The 19,388-nt window shown below is 41.7% G+C and overlaps 1 protein-coding gene across 2 annotated transcripts in view; it reads left to right on the top strand.

Annotated features, from left to right (window-relative positions):
* LOC125044390 (40S ribosomal protein S18) overlaps positions 1-5,617 on the top strand; it is a 7,274-nt gene extending 1,657 nt beyond the window's left edge. For both annotated transcript variants that reach the window (XM_047641033.1, XM_047641034.1), the window contains exons 2-4: positions 2,765-2,950; positions 5,105-5,206; positions 5,422-5,617. In XM_047641033.1, the coding sequence (XP_047496989.1) occupies positions 2,765-2,950; positions 5,105-5,206; positions 5,422-5,589 (456 nt within the window). In that variant the 3' untranslated portion in view covers positions 5,590-5,617. The remainder of the gene's footprint in view (positions 1-2,764; positions 2,951-5,104; positions 5,207-5,421) is intronic.
* Positions 5,618-19,388: the final 13,771 nt, after the last annotated feature.

A 19,388-nucleotide genomic window follows, 5' to 3' on the forward strand; every position in this document is an offset into this window, starting at 1 on the left:
TCGAATTCGGTATTTGTTACGGAGTGAGATGCACCCCCCAGATACTGAATCCCAAAACCTGGGTATTGTATGAACTCAAAATCCAAACCTAACCATTCCTTCCTTTTTATTCCCCCCTCTGGGGAATAAACAACCTGAACTACCTTTTATTAGCACTTCTGCTAACTTATTGAAAATGGACATAAACCCAATTCTGCTGGGCCACACCTTGTGGCGTCACAACAAACCGCTGAATCTGTGAAGTGCGGCTGTATGCCGCGGCAGTGCTCTACAAGATAGCAGTGTGTATTGTCCTCAATCTCTGTGCATTGCTCCCCATAACATTAACCCTAAAATTCTGTAATCACAATACCAATTAGTCACTGTCTAATGCCTCCCCCAAATATTGAAGAGCAAAAGAGAGTCATAAACACAGGTACAGCTGTGCTGGCCTCGTACCTACCATGAAATGACAAAAATGTCTTTCATATCACTGCTCAGCCTGATTACTTAAGGTTTTCTCTGTTAGTGAGCATGCTGTGCTAATAAGGGAACAAGTACAAGGGTGCTTCCCGCAATCTACGGAATATGTAGAAGGTAAAAGTTAGGGTTGGATTTTGGGTTTGCATGATAACCTAGTTTTGGGACTGTCTCTGGAGGATTCTTTGCTCTCGGTAGCAAATGCCAACGGTTCCAAATTTGTTTTTGAGAGGTTGCATTTAATGCGTAATTTGACTTGTGCCAAACTTGCAAAATTATAGCTTGCAGGCATTTTGTTATCATTAATAAACAGTACTTAGTAAAAGTTTGCAACCATATATCAGTTCAACCACATGCTGCCAGGGAAAATAAATGAAAAAATGAAAATGCTGTTTATTTTGTTTTTTGTGAAATGTCTGCACATAGATGGCTTTGCTAGTTCTTAGCCACAAAGGAGGCGATGAGTAGACCTTGGTTCCTTGCTTAATTTCCCCTTTCCTTTAAAAAAAAGGTTTTTTACTAATGCTATAGATATTGGTGTTTTTATTATAGAAGTTAAAAATACCATAATAAACATTAGTAACTGCAAAATAAGATAATGAAAAATATTTTTGTAAATCAAGGAAAAGGGGTAAACGTGCGAGACAGGCTGTATTTGTAATTGGCTCATTGGTGACTTAATACAAGTGTAGCCTGTAAGAACAAAGTAAACTCAGTGGGCATGACATGTACGTACATGCCATACCCATCGGCATTGGGTTAAAATAAGAAGAGAGTAGGAAATAGAAAAACTAGAATTAAAATACGAATGCACTCACTGTAGATGGGTCATCGTGTCACCATTTTTAAACATTTTTACCTGTCTGTATGACAAGGTAGAGCTGAAACTTTAGTACCAAGTGGCCTTAGGCTTTGAGCACTGTTTTCTGAGATCTTTTTTATTACTGATTGTCTGCAGATTTTATTATTGCATATTAGAATTTCTTCTCCAATGTACCTAGCTTAGCATATACATATTGTAAAATTTACAGGGGGGGCGGGGGAAATGGTTACAAAATATTTAAGCAGAAGTGGTGTGAATGAATGTATAATCTTGCAAAAGGTACAGACCAAACTAAATTAAGCCACAAACAAAAATGGTTGAAGAAAAAGCAGCTGAACACTAGCAATTTTCCATCAATTTTTGCATTCCATATGAATGTTCCCTATGCTATCACACCACCAAGCCACCAAACTTAGTGGCCATGTAAAGTTATGTTTACATTAATTTGTCCTTTTGTATATCAATAAAAAAAGAGTATAAAACTGAAGCACAAGATCAGAATGGTTGCAACTGTTTATCTGGTAATGTTTCTTGTTTGTCTGTGATACCTGCGGTAAACCTCAAATTCAGCCCAAAAATGTAAAAATTTAAAGGAAAAGTGCTAATGATAAAGCCTTGAATCCCCTCTTTGTTGAGTTTCAGCACAGTCTTGTTGTACATATCATGTTATCCTGTCTGCCGAGGGGATGTGCCCCCATGCTTAGTCATGATAACTAAGATTTAATAAATTTGATGTTGGAGATGGGGACTTAATCTCTAACAAGTGCATCTGTCCTGTTGTAAACTTAAACTTTTACTGTTTTTTAGTATTTGCCATCCAACCTTGCTATAGTGGTATATTTTGTTTTGCCATTATGTAAAACTTACTTAGATGCACTCGTCAGACTGTCCCCAACTGTTACAAAGTTTAACCCATTACGAATGAGTCGTGTACAAGTGTCATAACATACCGCTTGGTCTATGGGGTACAGCTATGCGTGCAGCGATGTGCCAGAGCGTGTGGAGCGGGAAGTTCCACTACTCGTACTCTTGAGTGGCAATTTCTGAGATCTTTTTCCTTTCTTTCTGACATTTTTTCTTATCTGCAAATTATTTCTTGGCGCAGGGGGTGCAGAAAAAAGTGGTTTATGAAAAAAACAATGGAAAACTAATGTAACCCAATGACTGGTCTATAAACATTTTGAAAACTCACACATAATAGACATTGGATTTTTAGTGTTATGTAGAAAGATGAAAGGGACTGTATAAAAGTGTTTGGTAGTTCTTTACAAAGTGACTGCATCCCTCGGACTAACACTTGTATTTGGACACACTTGGCACACGTTGAACATTCTTAATATCAGATGTTTTTACTCTTGCCAGTTATTTTATAAATCGGTGCCCCACCCCCATCCTCCCTCCCTCTTTTATTCTCTGTCCTTTTTATTTTGCTACATTACATTTTCTGTGATTTTATGTTGTAATATATTCCTCTCTCAACAGTCGCTGGTTGTACCTGAAAAGTTCCAGCATATCCTGCGTTTGATGAACACCAACATCGATGGCAGGCGTAAGGTTATGTTCGCCATGACTTCCATCCGAGGTGTTGGTCGCCGTTACTCCAACATTGTCCTCAAGAAGGCTGATATTGACCAGTTCAAGCGTGCTGGTGAAATGACTGAAGAGGAGGTAATGTTGGTGTGGCATTATTTGTGTGGGATGAGGAGTTACCATTCTGTATATTAGTCTGAGTTTTGAAATTTTAGATATTTGTATGTGTCCCAGACTCTTGTCCATGATATTACAGGCAGCAGTTCTTTGTTGCTGTTTTTGTTAGTTAGATTGTGCCATGTTCACTTTATTAACTGATACCACTTAGTGTAATTCTGAGTTTTGTATCTTTGAATAGCCACTCGTATGTAGTTCATAAATACATAATCTTAAGTGGATTAATATGAACCTTATACTCAGGGCACAAGTACTGTCCACAGTAGTTCTTTTAGTGTTGTTGCACACAGGTATTCCATAAGTACTTGGTTTCTAAGGAGTTAATTTTAGCCAGACATAAATTCCCCTGATTTTCCCCATTCCTTGGATATATTCTCTCTCTCTCTCTCTCTCTCTCTCTCGTTCTCTCGTTCTCTCGTTCTCTCGTTCTCTCTCTCTCACTCTCTCGTTCTCTCGTTCTCACTCTCTCTCTCTCGTTCCCTCGTTCTCTCACTCTCTCTCTCGTTCTCTCGTTCTCACTCTCTCGTTCTCTCGTTCTCTCGTTCTCTCTCTCTCACTCTCTCTCTCTCTCTCGTTCTCTCGTTCTCTCGTTCTCTCGTTCTCACTCTCTCACTCTCTCGTTCTCTCTCTCTCACTCTCTCTCTCGTTCTCTCGTTCTCACTCTCTCACTCTCTCGTTCTCTCTCTCTCACTCTCTCTCTCGTTCTCTCGTTCTCTCTCTCTCACTCTCTCTCTCTCGTTCTCTCTCTCTCTCTCGTTCTCTCTCGTTCTCTCTCTCTCTCTCTCTCGTTCTCTCTCTCTCTCTCGTTCTCTCTCTCTCTCTCTCGTTCTCTCGTCTCTCTCTCTCTCTCTCTCTCTCGTCTCTCTCTCTCTCTCTCTCTCTCTCTCTCTCTCTCGTTCTCTCTCTCTCTCTCTCTCTCTCTCTCGTTCTCTCTCTCTCTCTCGTCTCTCTCTCTCTCTCTCTCTCTCTCTCTCTCTCTCTCTCTCTCTCTCTCTCTCTCTCTCTCTCTCTCTCTCTCTCTCTCTCTCTCTCTCTCGTTCTCGTTCTCTCTCTCTCTCTCTCGTTCTCGTTCTCTCTCTCTCGTCTCTCTCGTTCTCTCGTTCTCTCGTTCTCTCGTTCTCTTGTTCTCTCTCTCTCTCTCGTTCTCTCGTTCTCTTGTTCTCTCTCTCTCTCGTCTCTCGTTCTCTCTCTCTCTCGTTCTCTCTCTCTCTCGTCTCTCGTTCTCGTTCTCTCTCTCTCTCGTTCTCTCGTTCTCTCTCTCTCTCGTTCTCTCTCTCTCTCGTTCTCTCGTTCTCGCTCTCTCTCTCTCTCGTTCTCTCTCTCTCTCTCTCTCTCGTTCTCTCTCTCTCTCTCTCTCTCTCTCTCTCTCTCTCTCTCTCCTCTCTCTCTCTCTCTCTCTCTCTCGTTCTCTCTCTCTCTCTCTCTCTCGTTCTCTCTCTCTCTCGTTCTCGTTCTCTCTCTCTCTCGTTCTCGTTCTCTCGTTCTCGTTCTCGTTCTCTCGTTCTCGTTCTCTCTCTCGTTCTCTCTCTCTCGTTCTCTCTCTCTCGTTCTCTCTCTCGTTCTCTCTCTCTCGTTCTCTCTCTCTCTCTATCTGTCATTATGGGTGTCATTTAAAACTAACATTAAATGATATCAAGGAAATGGTATATGAGGACTCCTTGGTGACTAAGTACTTGTAGGGCCATCTATAGACCTAAACAGAAACTAAAATATCACTGGACATAGGTATTTCATACCATCCCAGTACAGAGATTAAGGGAGACAGTAAAAACCAAACTTGCAGATGTCACTTGGTAATTCAGGTTTGAGAAGAAAGCAAAATTTAATAGATGCAAGAACATTTTATTCATTGCTGAAACCTATTGTAAAAGGGAATGGGAAGAATAAATTAAAGATGCCCATAATAATTAGATTTAGATTTTAGAATATAAAGCAAATTCATTGGGTTGAATAATTAATTTCAGTAAACTGTAAAGCAACAATAATGTATTTCCTGAATCCAGACTCAGTATCCCAGAATATGGGCTGGTTTTCTCCCTGCCTTTTTATCTTCAGATATGCCCAGGGGTCTGTTTTAAAAGTTAATAGGGAATTAATGGAATTTTTTTTTTTCAGGTTGAGAAGATTGTGACAATCATGAGCAACCCCCGCCAGTACAAGATCCCTGATTGGTTCCTCAACAGGCAAAAGGACATTAAGGATGGCAAATACAGCCAGGTAAGGTTTATTCTTTGTTAAAAAGGTACTACATTGCAAGAATGAGCGAGTTGTTGACATTCAGGAAGACTAGCTTGGCCATCTTAATGTTCAGATACATAAAATTCATTTGTTTTGGAAATGTAACTGTGGAAGAGAAATTGGAATGAAGAAATACTTGGTGAACCATGGAGAGAAACTAAATACTAATCACTTTACCCCCCTCCCCTCAATAGGTTATGTCCAACAACTTGGACACAAAGCTCCGTGAGGATCTTGAGCGTCTGAAGAAGATCCGTGCCCATCGTGGTCTGCGTCATTACTGGGGTCTCCGTGTGCGTGGTCAGCACACCAAGACCACTGGCAGGCGTGGTCGCACTGTTGGTGTGTCTAAGAAGAAGTAAAAAAAACTAATACATCTTATAGGGAAATTATTGTATTTTATTATCCAAACTTTAATTTGTATTGTTAGCACTATTACCCGTGATGTGGGTCTGCCTTGAAGTTGCCGAGTTAATATCTTTGGTCTTGCCCAAAACCAATTCATTTTGAAATACACACAAACCTTGCTTAGTTTGCACTTCCTCAAACTACAAAAGACAGTTACATAGTAAGAGACCATGATCTTACTGTATGTATTACAGATAAGCGGTCATATTTCTCAAAAGCAAATTATAATATATTTTTTTTGATATTAAAAATAAAGGCTGTCTTGGATAGTGCCTATATCATTTCCTTTGTATACACACTTATGTAGAGTGGGAATTACACATGAATTTTGTACAAAACCAGTTTATCATGCAAATAGATGTATTCTAAGGTAACCCGATAACCTGAGATTCAGCATCCAAATATCAACAATTATATTTTACATGGGAAAATATGTAACGAAGCAGAATGTTACTTTGTAATTGCCCCTTTATCAAATAGCCCCAATCCCGGCTCTCCTTTGACCACGGCTCCGAACACTGCAACAACTAGCCCCTCATCAATGCATACTAGTACAGTATCAACCCTAATCAACAACCAACCCCTAGGAGACCTTTCTACTCTCCCAACATGCTCAACTTCAACACCTTTACTCCCACAACCTTCATCAACCACTCCATCTCCCCTTATTACTACCTTACAACCTTATTGCCCACCTCCCCATAACACTACCTTACAACCTTATTGCCCACCTCCTCATAACACTACCCCCCTCAACACTACTCCCTCCTTCACACGTCCCCGCACTGCTACTACCCCCACCTCTACAAGAATCCTAAATACTCTATTTAGCCCAACCAAATGGAACCGATTTTTCTCCCACAGCTCCCTCCTCTAAGAACACCCTCCTCTTCAAGCAATGCCTTCAAAAACAAGTCCCCCCCCCCCCCCCAATCCTTTGCCCGTTGTTGTCGTGGGGGGGCTTAGGAGACGAAGACTGAGACCCAATGATGGGGAACTCCTCAGCCATCGACTCGACTAATTTTGCATAGTCTTTTTTCCCACTCATACTTTTCGTTTGTTTCTTCATCAATCCCTTCTACTATCCACCACCTAAGGTGTGGGACCCGTGCTGAAAGGATGAAAGGCTGACTTTATGTCAGTCCTGAACGGCCTTAGGGAACCATGGGCACGGTATTCCCCTGCCATACCTGGCCCTTACCCCTCAAGGGGACCCTGAGGGGTGGACTATTTTTTTCCCCAACATACTCCAGGCTTATCATGGCCAATAATGAAGACATAACCCCAATCTTAGGGGCAATTAGGCTTGCCCCTTTATCAAATAGCCCCAATCCCAGCTCTCCTTTGACCACGGCTCCGAACACTGCAACAATTCCCCCATCATCAATGCATACTAGTACAGTATCCACCCTAATCAACAACCAACCCCCAGGAGACATTTCTACTCTCCCAACATGCTCAACTTCAACACCTTTACTCCCGCAACCTTCTTCATCAACCATCCCATCTCCCCTTATTACTACCTTACAACCTTATTGCCCACCTCCCCGTAACACTACCCCCCTCAACACTACTCCCTCCTCCACACGTCCCCGCACTTATACTACCCCCACCTCTACAAGAATCCTAAATACTCTATTTAGCCCAGCCAAATGGGACCGATTTTTCGTGATCCCTTCCACTCCTCCCTACTCTCAAAACACCCTCCTCTTCCAACAATGCCTCCAAAAACAAGTAGGCAAAGTCTCTTTCCGTAGCCGACGCGACCACCCCCGTCTCGTCACAGTAACAACTGAAAACGAAGCTATAGCATTAACAAAACTAACTGATCTATGTGGTAATCCCATCCCTACAGAACCTCATCCAACCCTCAATACTTGCACTGGAACTGTCTCTATCTCCCCAACAGATTGCCCAATCCATGACAATGAATGGTCAGATTGTGGAGAGGACTTACTCGCTTGTCTCACAGACTATGATGCAACATATGTACAATGCTACTCCATTCCTCCCAGAGGAAATCGTAAGAAATCCATCAACATTGCCAAAATTACTTTCCGTAGACATGACCTTCCCTTAAATGTTTACATAGGTGGGGAATCCCTACCTGTCCATACCAACCTCCTCCTCGTCAGTGCCAAAATTGTTGGCATTTAGGACATCCTGCCAAACATTGCCGTTCCACAGCCAGATGCCCGCTATGTGCCCAACCTGGCCATACTCGATCAAATTGCTCTGCACAATCACGCACATGTGCAAACTGTGGCGGCCCCCATAATGTATTTTATAGAGGCTGCCCCACCTACAAATTTGAGTCTGAGGTAGCAACTCTCAGATTCAGACTTGGACTCACTCTACGTGAAGCCAGACAGGAAGCACGTCGACAAGGCTTTTCTCTTACCCCCTACTCCAGTAATGTCGCTCACTCTGCCAATCCCCCTACCTCCCAAGCTCCTACACCCTCTCCTAAACCCAACCCCCCTCCACCTAACTTCCCCTCTTCTACCTCCTACCTTCCCCAGTCAAATTCTTTTGCCATCCTAAACCCAGACACTCCAATCTCTACCCAATCAAATTATTTTACTATCCTAAATCCAGACACCCCAATCTCTACTACAGCCCCAACACTTTCCCCTCTCCCTCCCCGCACTACCAGCAGCAGACAGAATAAACGTTCCACCCCCTCTTCCCCTACCTCACAATCACCTACACCTTCCTTTGCCCCTATTTTTCAGACACCAGACTTCTCTTCTCCCCCTCACAAGAAAACCTTTATCTCACAAAACTCCCCAACCAACTCCACTACAGAAAATCTTGAAGATATCCAGAACTACATAATCGAGTCCCAAACTAATACTCATCCACCTTCAAATTATACAACTCCCGCTCCCTCCACACTCAAAGTGACTGCCGATATCCATCCTCCTCCTACTCATATTCTCCCTACACCCAATCCTCCTACCCCATCCCAACAAATCCCATTCCCCCTGACTCCAGCCCCACCTATATTAACCCTCCCACTATCCCCTCTATCCCTTCCACTCCCTCCTGGATACACACGTGAAACCCTCATGTCACAAGTACCCTCTTCCCCAGAACCTCTACCTCCCGACACCCCTCCTGATACAACACCACCTCCCCAGCCTCATTCTTGATCGCACCCTCTAACACCTTCCCCTTCAAATTCTCCAACACGCACTGCAATCTTTGCCAGTAAATCAACGAAAGTATAACTATCCTTCATTGGAACATTCGCGGTTTCCGAATGTTCCTCTTTCAGTCCCACCACATATTCTATTGTCATGCCCACGTCCTCCCTACATAGACATCCCAACTTATCAGACATCCTTACAGAATCTCACACTTTCTGCTTTGACAACCTGTTTTCCTTCCTCAAACGCATATATATCCTTCACTTGATCTAACCTCTTTACATTACCTCATCCGACCCTAACCCATTCACTCACCAATTCCTTAACCCAGCTTTAACAACTAATCACTAACCCAACCATCCTTCATTAACATTAACTATAGTGCTATATGACCTTAGATGTCTAGCACATTTAATTTGCTTTTAACCATTAACCATTAACCATTCAAAAACAAGTAGGCAAAGTCAGATTGCCCAATCTATGACAAAGAATGGTCAGATTGTGGAGAGGACTTACTCGCTTGTCTCACAGACTATGATGCAACATATGTACAATGCTACTCCATTCCTCCCAGAGGAAATCGTAAGAAATCCATCAACATTGCCAAAATTACTTTCCGTAGACATGACCTTCCCTTAAATGTTTACATAGGTGGGGAATCCCTACCTGTCCGACCATACCAACCTCCTCGTCAGTGGCAAAATTGTTGGCGTTTGGGACACCCAGCCAAACACTGTCATTCCACAGCCAAATGCCCGCCATGTGCCTAACCTGGCCATACTCGATCAAACTGCTCTGCACAATCACGCACATATGCAAACTGTGGCGGCCCCTATAATGTAGTTTATAGAGGCTGCCCCACCTACAAATTGGAGTCTGAGGTTGCAACTCTCAGATTCAGACTTGTACTCGCTCTACGTGAAGCCAGACAGGGAGCACGTCGACGAGGTTTTTCTCTTACCCTCTACTCCAGTAATGTCGCTCACTCTGACAATCCCCCTACCTCCCAAGCTCCTACATCCTCTCCTAAACCTAACCCCCCTCCATCTAACTTCCCCTCTTCTACCTCCTACCTTCCCCAGTCAAATTCTTTTGCCATCCTAAATCCAGACACTTCAATCTCTACTACAGCCCCAACACCTTCCCCTCTCCCTCCCCGCACTACCCGCAGCAGACAGAATAAACGTTCCACCCCCTCTTCCCCTACCTCACAATCACCTCCACCTTCCTTTTCCCATATTTTTCAGACACCAGACTTCTCTCCCCCCCCCCCTCACAAGAAAATCTTTATCTCGCAAAACTCCCCAACCAACCCCATTACAGAAACTCTTGAAGATATCCAGAACTACATAATCGAGTCCCAAACTAATACTCACCCACCTTCAAATTCTACAATTCCCGCTCCCTCCACACTCAAAGTGACTGCCGATACCCATCCACCTCCTACTCATATTCGCCCTACACCCAATCCTCCTATCCCATCCCAACAAAACGCATCCCCCCCGACTCCACCCCCACCTACATTAACCCTCCCACCATCCCCTTTATCCCTTCCACTTCCTCCTGGATACACACGTGAATGTCACAAGTACCCTCTTCCCCAGACCCTCTACCTCCCAACACCCCTCCTGATACAGCACCACCTCCCCAACCTCATTCTTTATCCCACCCTCTAGCACCTTCCCCTTCAAATCCCCCCCAATCCCTTGCCCGTTGTTGTCGTAGGGGGGCTTAGGAGGCGGAGACTGGGACCCAATGTTGGGGAACTCCCCAACCTTGGGACTCAGCCCTCGACTCAACAAATTTTGCATGGTCTTTTTTTTCCCCTCCTACTTTTTCGTTTCTGTCCCTTCACCAACCCCTTCTACTATCCACTTCCTAAGGTGTAAGAGCCGTGCTGAAAGGCTGACTTTGTGCCAGTCCTGAACGGCCTGAGGGAGCCATGGGCATGGTATTCCCCTGCTTTAGTTGTCTAGCCCTTACCCCTCAAGGGACCCTGAGGGGTGGACCGTTTCTTTCCCCAACATACTCCAAGCTAACCATGGCCAACAATGAAGATTTTATACCATTAACCATTAACCATACCATTATTAGAGGCAATGAGGCTTGCCTCTTCATCAAATAGCTTCACCAATTCAAACTCGCCCGATTCCCTGACCCCAGGCTCTCCTTTGACCACGGCTCTGAACACTACAACTAATACCCCCTCCTCAATGCCTACTAGTACAGTATCCACCCTAATCAACACCCCAGGAGACATTTCTACTCTCCCAACATGCTCAACTTCAACAACTATACCCCCACAACCTTCTCCCCCCCCCCCCAATCCCTTGCCCGTTGTTGTCGTGGGGGGGGGGCTTAGGAGGCGGAGACTGGGACCCAATGCTAGGGAACTCCCCAACCTTGGGACTCAGCCCTCGACTCAACAAATTTTGCATGGTCTTTTTTTTCCCCCTCCTACTTTTTCCTTTCTGTCCCTTCACCAACCCCTTCTACTATCCACTTCTTAAGGTGTGAGAGCCGTGCTGAAAGGATGAAAGGCTGACTTTGTGCCATTCCTGAACGGCCTGAGGGAGCCATGGCCACGGTATTCCCCTGCTTTAGTTGTCTAGCCCTTACCCCTCAAGGGACCCTGAGGGGTGGACCGTTTCTCTCCCCAACATACTCCAGGCTTATTATGGCCAACAATGAATAACCATTAACCATACCATTATTAGAGGCAATGAGGCTTGCCTCTTCATCAAATAGCTCCACCAATTCAAACTCGCCCGATTCCCTGACCCCAGGCTCTCCTTTGACCACGGCTCTGAACACTACAACTAATACCCCCTCCTCAATGCCTACTAGTACAGTATCCACCCTAATCAATACCCCAGGAGACATTTCTACTCCCAACATGCTCAACTTCAACAACTATACCCCCACAACCTTCTTCATCAACTACCCCATCCTCCCTTATACTACCTTACAACCTTATTGTCCACCTCCCCATAACACTACTTCCCTCAACACTACTCCCTCTTCCACATGCCCCCGTCCTTCTACTACCCCTATCTCTACAAAATTCTTAAATAATCTATTTAGCCCAGCCAGATGGGACCGATTTTTCGTGATCCCTCCCACAGCTTCTCACACTTTCTGCTTTGACAACCTGTTTTCATTCCTCAAATGCATGTACATCCTTCACTTGATCTAACCCCTATACATTACCTTACTCGACCTTAACCTATTTACTCGTCAATTCCTTTGCCCAGCTTTAACAACTAGTCACTAACTCAACCACCCTTCACTACCATTTACTATAGTGCTACATGACCTTAGATGTCTAGCACATTTATTTTGCTTTTAACCATTAACCATTAACCCCTTCAAATTCTCCAACACGTACTACAATCGTTATCGCTAAATCAACGAAAGTATAACTATCCTTCATTGGAACATTTGCGGTTTCCGCTCTCACATACCTGACCTCCGTCATATCCTCTCCTCTTATAACCCATCCATTATATGCCTTCAAGAAACTTTTCTTAGACATTCTCCAATACCAATCCACAATTACCATTTTTTTTTCTTCCCCACACTCCCATTATGTCTCGTCCATACTTATCAATCAGAAAACACCTACGTTTAGAAGCAGCCCGTACCTCTGCTTTCCCCCACCTATCCTCCCTACATAGACAACCCAACCTTTCAGACATCCTTACAGAATCTCACACTTTCTGCTTCGACAACCTGTTTCCCTTCCTCAAACGCATATATATCCTTCACTTAATCTAACCCCTTTACATTGCCTCACCCGACCCTAACCCATTCACTCACCAATTCCTTAACCCAGCTTAAACAACTAATCACTAACCCAACCACCCTTCATTAACATTAACTATAGCGCTACATGACTTAGATGTCTAGCACATTTATTTTGCTTTTAACCATTAACCATTAACCATTGTGCATTAGCTATTTGCTTTCAGCCTCGCTAATTTTCACATTAAGTTTCGTAATAAATATATACATATATTATGGCGATTATATTGAAGATACGTGTCGGTACAAATATACGACTTCAAATACCTTTTGACCTTTATATGCTACTGAAATGAAGAGGACAAGCAAAACTAAACGTTTAACAAGTTCATATTCGCGGCAGAATGTTGCCTGTGAGGATTATAACAAATTTCCTTGCTATCTTGCAGTCACTGTAATTTAATAGTGAGGTTATTACACGGTTTTAATTCCAATATTACACAAAATGGGAATGTTTTCCCAACTTAGAAAAAACATTGTCCTGTCCGTGTCTGGACGTCATGAATCCTCTGTGGGATTTTCTTTTCGTTTTTCATTTTACTGTTGAGATACATCTGCAATTTGAATATCCCAGAACTTCCGGTCTCCATGTTTTCTATGGAGTTAGTGACGTCATTACGTATCAGTAAATTATTAGTAGGTCTAAGTAGCTTTGTCTGGGTATGTGCAGGATTAAGATTTGAGTTGCATACCACGTGTACAGTACGTATACATATAAATGTATAGATACACATATGTAAATGCATTCACATACACTTACGGGTAAATACATGCATGTATACACGCATGCGCATACACAAACACGAATACGTATACATATGCACACAAACACCCATACACATGGACGCAAGCGCAGGGTGAATCCAGAACTATTCTGAAGGGGGGGGGGGGGGCAGTTGATAAAGGGGGGCGCTTATAAACCTTCGGTAATTGATTGATATTGTACCATCACTATGTTGCTGGGAATCAGTTTAGTTTACACCGTTGGTCATGCTCACTTTGAGTGGTTTGAAAATTGTTTATGAAAGTTTTAGCCATGCTACTTTTTATACCCTGCCACTACCTCGACAGAGAAAGATTGTCATTCTATGTTTTATAATGATTTGACAGTAAGAAGGATAATTGCCGATTATATGTTTCGTTTTTGGATGATCCGAGAACGATGAAGCCCATGAGGTTCCTCCGTCAGTATATCAAATGTCATTTCATGGAAGAGGGCGCCGCACTTCTAACAGGGGGCGCCAAACCAGCGAGGGGGTTGGGGTGGGCAACTGCCCCTAGTTGCCCCCCCCCTAAATCCGCCACTGCGCAAGTGCGCACACAAATAAACACACATACATAGAGAGAAAGAGAGAGAGAGGGAGGGGGGGGGGTAAGGAGTGAGGATGCGTATACGTGCGCATATGTGCAAAGAAAGAGGAGAAATTAAAAGACCAACCAAAAATCAGTCACAAAGGATTCTAGTTAAGGCTGTGTGGGGAATCAAAGCGTATCACGTTCTGTCATTCTGCATTCATAAGAATCTGAAATTAACGTAAAAGTCCAGCCTTGTAAGTTTCTCCATCTTTTACATTAGTCTCCGGGACAATTACTGAACATTTTCTTTAGATATGTAGAGTATGATTCCTACTCCATTTAAGGATAAACAACATCAAACTGCTTTTTAAGTTATTTGCCCCCTTTAAGGTTCAATCCCCTGATTTACTTTACATATCAATTTGATTATCTTTTAAAGACTTCAGTTGAACTTTATCCTTCCAAAGATGGATATAAACAGACAACTTTTCAAGATCTTTTGTCGAATTTTCATTCAATCTAGATATAAATTTTGTGTGTAAATGCCATGAATGCATAATTATCAAGAGTAAGAAAAAATCTAGTAATTGTAAACAAATACCAATAATCGATTTCTTGGTATTTAAAAAACAATTCTTGTATTCGTTTGTACAGTAGGCTACACTACTCTCTCTTCCTCCCTCTCCCTCTCCCTCCCTCTGTCCCTCAGTCGAGTAACTAGAAAGTGCGTAAATGTAGTTACGCCATGCTTGGTTAGCATTGTTTAGTTTAGTTTAGTTTAATTTAATGTTATATTATATTTACAGTAAGGCCAGGACTGATTCGGCTTGGAAAAATGTACTTAAAATGTATATGCAGAGACCTACCTCACACACAAAAACGTTAGCGCGGTTAAACCGTGGCTTCCATGTGGCCACACCCTCTGAATATCCATGACCAATCACAAAAATATATATATATATATATATATATATATATATATATATATATATATATATACGTAACTGGTGCAGAGAGCTACAGCTGCATTCATGGCTGCTTGGAATCGCGCTGCTTCCCGAGTTCCAAAGATTGAGACAACCATGTATACACTGTCAGGTTCAAGTGCACTGGATACCTGTGCTGCTTGTGCAGCCCCATCACCTGTTTCTGATACCCCTGAGGTCAGAGCTGCCAAGGAACAGTTCATGGCCACATTCAGAGCTGCCGAAGAGGCTGCTCGTCGCGCATCTGTGTCCCGTGGTGTGCTGCCTGTTCCCCCAGTGTTGGCTGTGCATGCCCCATCCCATGTAGTAACATATAGCACAGGGGCCTCTACCCACGGTTACATTCTTTCTGACCGTCTCTTTGCTCCTTTCCAAGGACTTCCCCTTCATGTGAAGGACTGAAAATAAATAGATAAATAAAAAATAAAAAAAAGGATTACATAAGATTGCACATGTATTTCTGGCGAAGATATATTCGAAACCGGTTATATATATCTCATGTATTTATGAAGGTATTCATTCTCATTCACATTTTTGTTTTTTGTTTTTGTTTTTACATAAGGTCCATTCGGTCCATATCAGTGTTAGTTCAAGATGTTTAAAATTAGAAAAAATACATTTTCTTTTTAGTGATTATGGCAAAGCTGCTTATTTCTTTGAAGTATAGAAGAGATCTCCTTAACTTTACTCACGACTAATGCTTTATCCTGTGTGAATAATCTAGTATCATCAACGCAGACGCGAATGTAAATAGAAATGATTAAATGAATCAGAATATCATTGATATTAAAATGTTAAACACAAAATAAAAGAATGTCGAAACTCATTTACTGTAGACCAAACATTTATATATGTAAATAATATATACGCTAAACATTCTCTAGGTATTAAATTTGTACCAGTGTTTATGAGCACAGATTCATCTGCAAGAATAACGCCCAACTACAATGACAAATTCAAATAAATATGAGAACAAATGCAAACACAAACAAATGGACTCGTGTCGGATAATAGGCAGCTTGAGTATAAAAAAGTAGACTACTATTCTCAAAAGTGGCCGTACTCAACATTACATTTCCAGTCTGTTTGCCACACTGGAAAAGAATGAAGGCAAATTAGGTATAACTGGCGTCCAATCCAGTGGTGTTTCTTCTGAAATATCAAAATCCCACACAATTTTACCTGTTTTCTCACAAAGATTTACAAGCTTCAGACAAGACACAAAACACTGAAATGCTCATAAATATTTAAACATAATTTCTTCATCTTTAGTGTGGTAGTGAATAAAGCAAAATATGATTTGCTACAGTTATGGCAGGTGCCAACAGGTACTTGATTATATACCTATATACCTTCAGTGAAGGAACCAGCTGGTAATATATGGTTTGTAAAACTATACATAAATTCTTCTGCATATAGTTCAGAAGAATTTATTCAGTGCGCAGTGTAAACGAGCCGTTGAATTTTATCATCATCTATTTCATCAAATTAAATATTATGGCATGCCGCATTATACAAATCCTATTTGAAATTGTGGTCAAACAGTTTCACTTACTACACATAAAGTTACACATAAAAGACTGGTATAGACTTTATGCAGTATACTGTCGGATCTCAGGTATTTGTTTTCACTTCTTTACGGAATGTTTTCTTCTGTTTTAATCTAGACTTACATTCCAAGGTATGCCTCTGAAAAGCTGGAAAGCTGAACCATAATAACACGAAGTGTAGATGGCGTGACAGCGTATAACGTTGTTTCAAGTGTACAGCGAATATTGTATTATATCATACAAAGCTCGGAGAGTGGGAGCATGTCTCATGTCAGTAAAAGGTGCAATTCACTGCTATGAACACCAACCATACAATAGTATCGCTCCTGTCTGTTCCAGCACCACATAAGTCGTGCTGATAATTTTTTTTTTTTTTTTTTTGATACCGCACGTATATGTGTATATATATAGATAGATCGATCGATAGATAGATAGATGACTGCCGCGATGGTCCAGTGGTTAGAGCAATTCGAGTTCAATTCCCCGTCGCGACGGTCGTAAAAATGCCTGCGCTCTGACTGCTGGCTCGAGCCCGAGAAAACGAGAAGGCAAACGTAGGTGTCGTAGGGGAAGTCGCCGCCGTGGCACAAGCACGCCGAACCGCGGTTGATTAGGAAGGGCATCCAATCAGGCAAAGGTGACACTGCCATATAACCTCTCAATAGTGAATTGAGAGAGGCCTATGCCTTGCAGTGGAATGAATGACTGTTAAGAAAAAAAAAAAATATATATATATATACACTAAATACATAGTTTTTATATAGATAGGTTCTTAAGGTGATCTGAACAGAAGTCCTTCCTATATCCAATCGGATATAGGTCCGTTATACATCCAGCAGGGTACAGGTGCTGCTAAATATAGCTGTTAGACATATCTAAAAACGCAGAAAGATACCTTTGTATCATTTTAAAAATTGGATCAGACTCCTCCTTTGCGATCTGTTATTTCTCGGTTGTGCATATATTATTCTACAATAAATTTGATTATCCTCTTTATTGTTAGTCGCTGAAAATTGAGGAGGGCAGAGACATTATGATTCGTTAAAATCAATAGCACTCCAGAGATAAGATTAATAAACTTTAAGACATGGTCATATACCTGCTGAAGTCAAGGCTGACCCCATCTTCAGACCCAAATGACCTTATCCCACATCTTTCTAGTTTTCTGATTCCGATCTATAAGGATTGCTTTAAGGTTTCATGAGTGACAACTGACTCAAACCAGGAATCATTGCCATCTTGGCCAGACCTGGGCACATCGTCTAGGAACTCGTGGAGCATTGATCCAGTCTATGATCATCCTAGAAGTGTGCAAAGTGCTGTTTTGAGGTCTAGTTCTAACACCACTAAAACGCTTGGAAGCCAGCCTGCATGCAGCATGGGAGAGCCATTGTAATGTAACCTAAACGAGAAGCTAAATGCTCGGAGATAGTTTTCCTGAGAACTTTCCTCTACATACGATTTATCAGTAATACACATAGTGTTGTAGATAGAGCTAATGTAAACCTCTTTATCTTATCTCATTGTTTCTCTTTACTTATTTTTAAAACCAACCAACAACAACAAAAATAAATAAATAAAAATGATAACTAAGCTGCCTTAGAGCATTTGACAACCTACGTGCCTTCTATCAGTATGTAATTCATTTGCATTATCATGTCAAACGTGCAAATGCTTTACATATTTCAGTTTATGTTCCTATTTCTATCTCCATACAGAAAAGCAGGTCCCATAAATAACTGAACACACAGTGTATGTAAGCCTATACTACACAAACCTTGTATATTAACCGATGATACTCTTAGCTATGGAAGGCGTACTTCTGGGTAAATAAGTAGGATGAAAATAATTCACGGAACTTATAAAGATTTGGGTAGTGTTGCCACTTGGCAAGGATATTCATTTATAAGAGAACGAGAACTGTGAGAAACTAAACATGTGTATTGTTCTGATTTGAGAAAAGAAAGGAGTGTGGATCAAAACACGAACTGACAGGAATGATTCTCTTCATGACATGGTTTGCGACTGCCGTGTTCAACATTCCAGTTAGGTGTGGGCTTATTAATTTCAGAGGCATATCATCTAGGAATCATAGTCTAGATTAAAACATTAGAACACATTCTGTAATTACCGAGCGAAAAAAGATACCTGAGATCCTACAGTATACTGTATAAAGTTTAGACTAGTATTTTATGCATATATATATATATATATATATATGTGTGTGTGTGTGTGTGTGTGTGTGTGTGTGTGTGTGTGTGTGTGTGTGTGTGTGTGTGTGTTCTTGAATTCAAACATTTTGTGAGAAGTGAAATTGCTTGACCACAGCTTCAAATAGGATTTATATTTTGTCCCTTGTGCGAAACTTTGCAAATATAATACTAAACTACAACGGCCCATTTACACTGTGCACTGAAATTTAAGTAGAGGAATAATAATTTGTTTCGCTTTACAAAATACATATCACCAGCTGGTTCCTGCAGTGGAGGTAGATAATCAAGAACCTGCTGGCACCTGCCATTATTGTAGCAAATCCATATTTGTCTTATTCATTACAACAATACAGAGGAAGAAACTATATTTATGACCATTTCAGTGTTTTATGTCTTGTTTGAAGCAATATATGTATGATTTGTGTGAAGCTTTGTAAGAAAAGAGGTAAAATTGTGTAGGATTTTAATATCTGAGAAGCGGCATCACTGGTTTGAGACCTAATTTGGCCATCAGTGATACCTAGTTTGTCTTAACCTTTTCCATTGTGGCAAATAGAGCAGTAATGAATGGGAATGTAATGTTGGGTACAGCATCATTACGTAATAGCACTCTACTCGACTTTATGTCACTCGAACTGCGTATTGCCTGACACGATTCAAGAAGAATGTCGTCCCTGTTTATATTTATGTTTGTAATAGTTATCAGAGTTCATCTCACTGTAGTTAGGCGTCATACTTGCAAACAGAATGTC

The sequence above is a fragment of the Penaeus chinensis genome, chromosome 35 (genome assembly GCF_019202785.1).
Source record: "Penaeus chinensis breed Huanghai No. 1 chromosome 35, ASM1920278v2, whole genome shotgun sequence".
Classification (NCBI taxonomy): domain Eukaryota; kingdom Metazoa; phylum Arthropoda; class Malacostraca; order Decapoda; family Penaeidae; genus Penaeus; species Penaeus chinensis.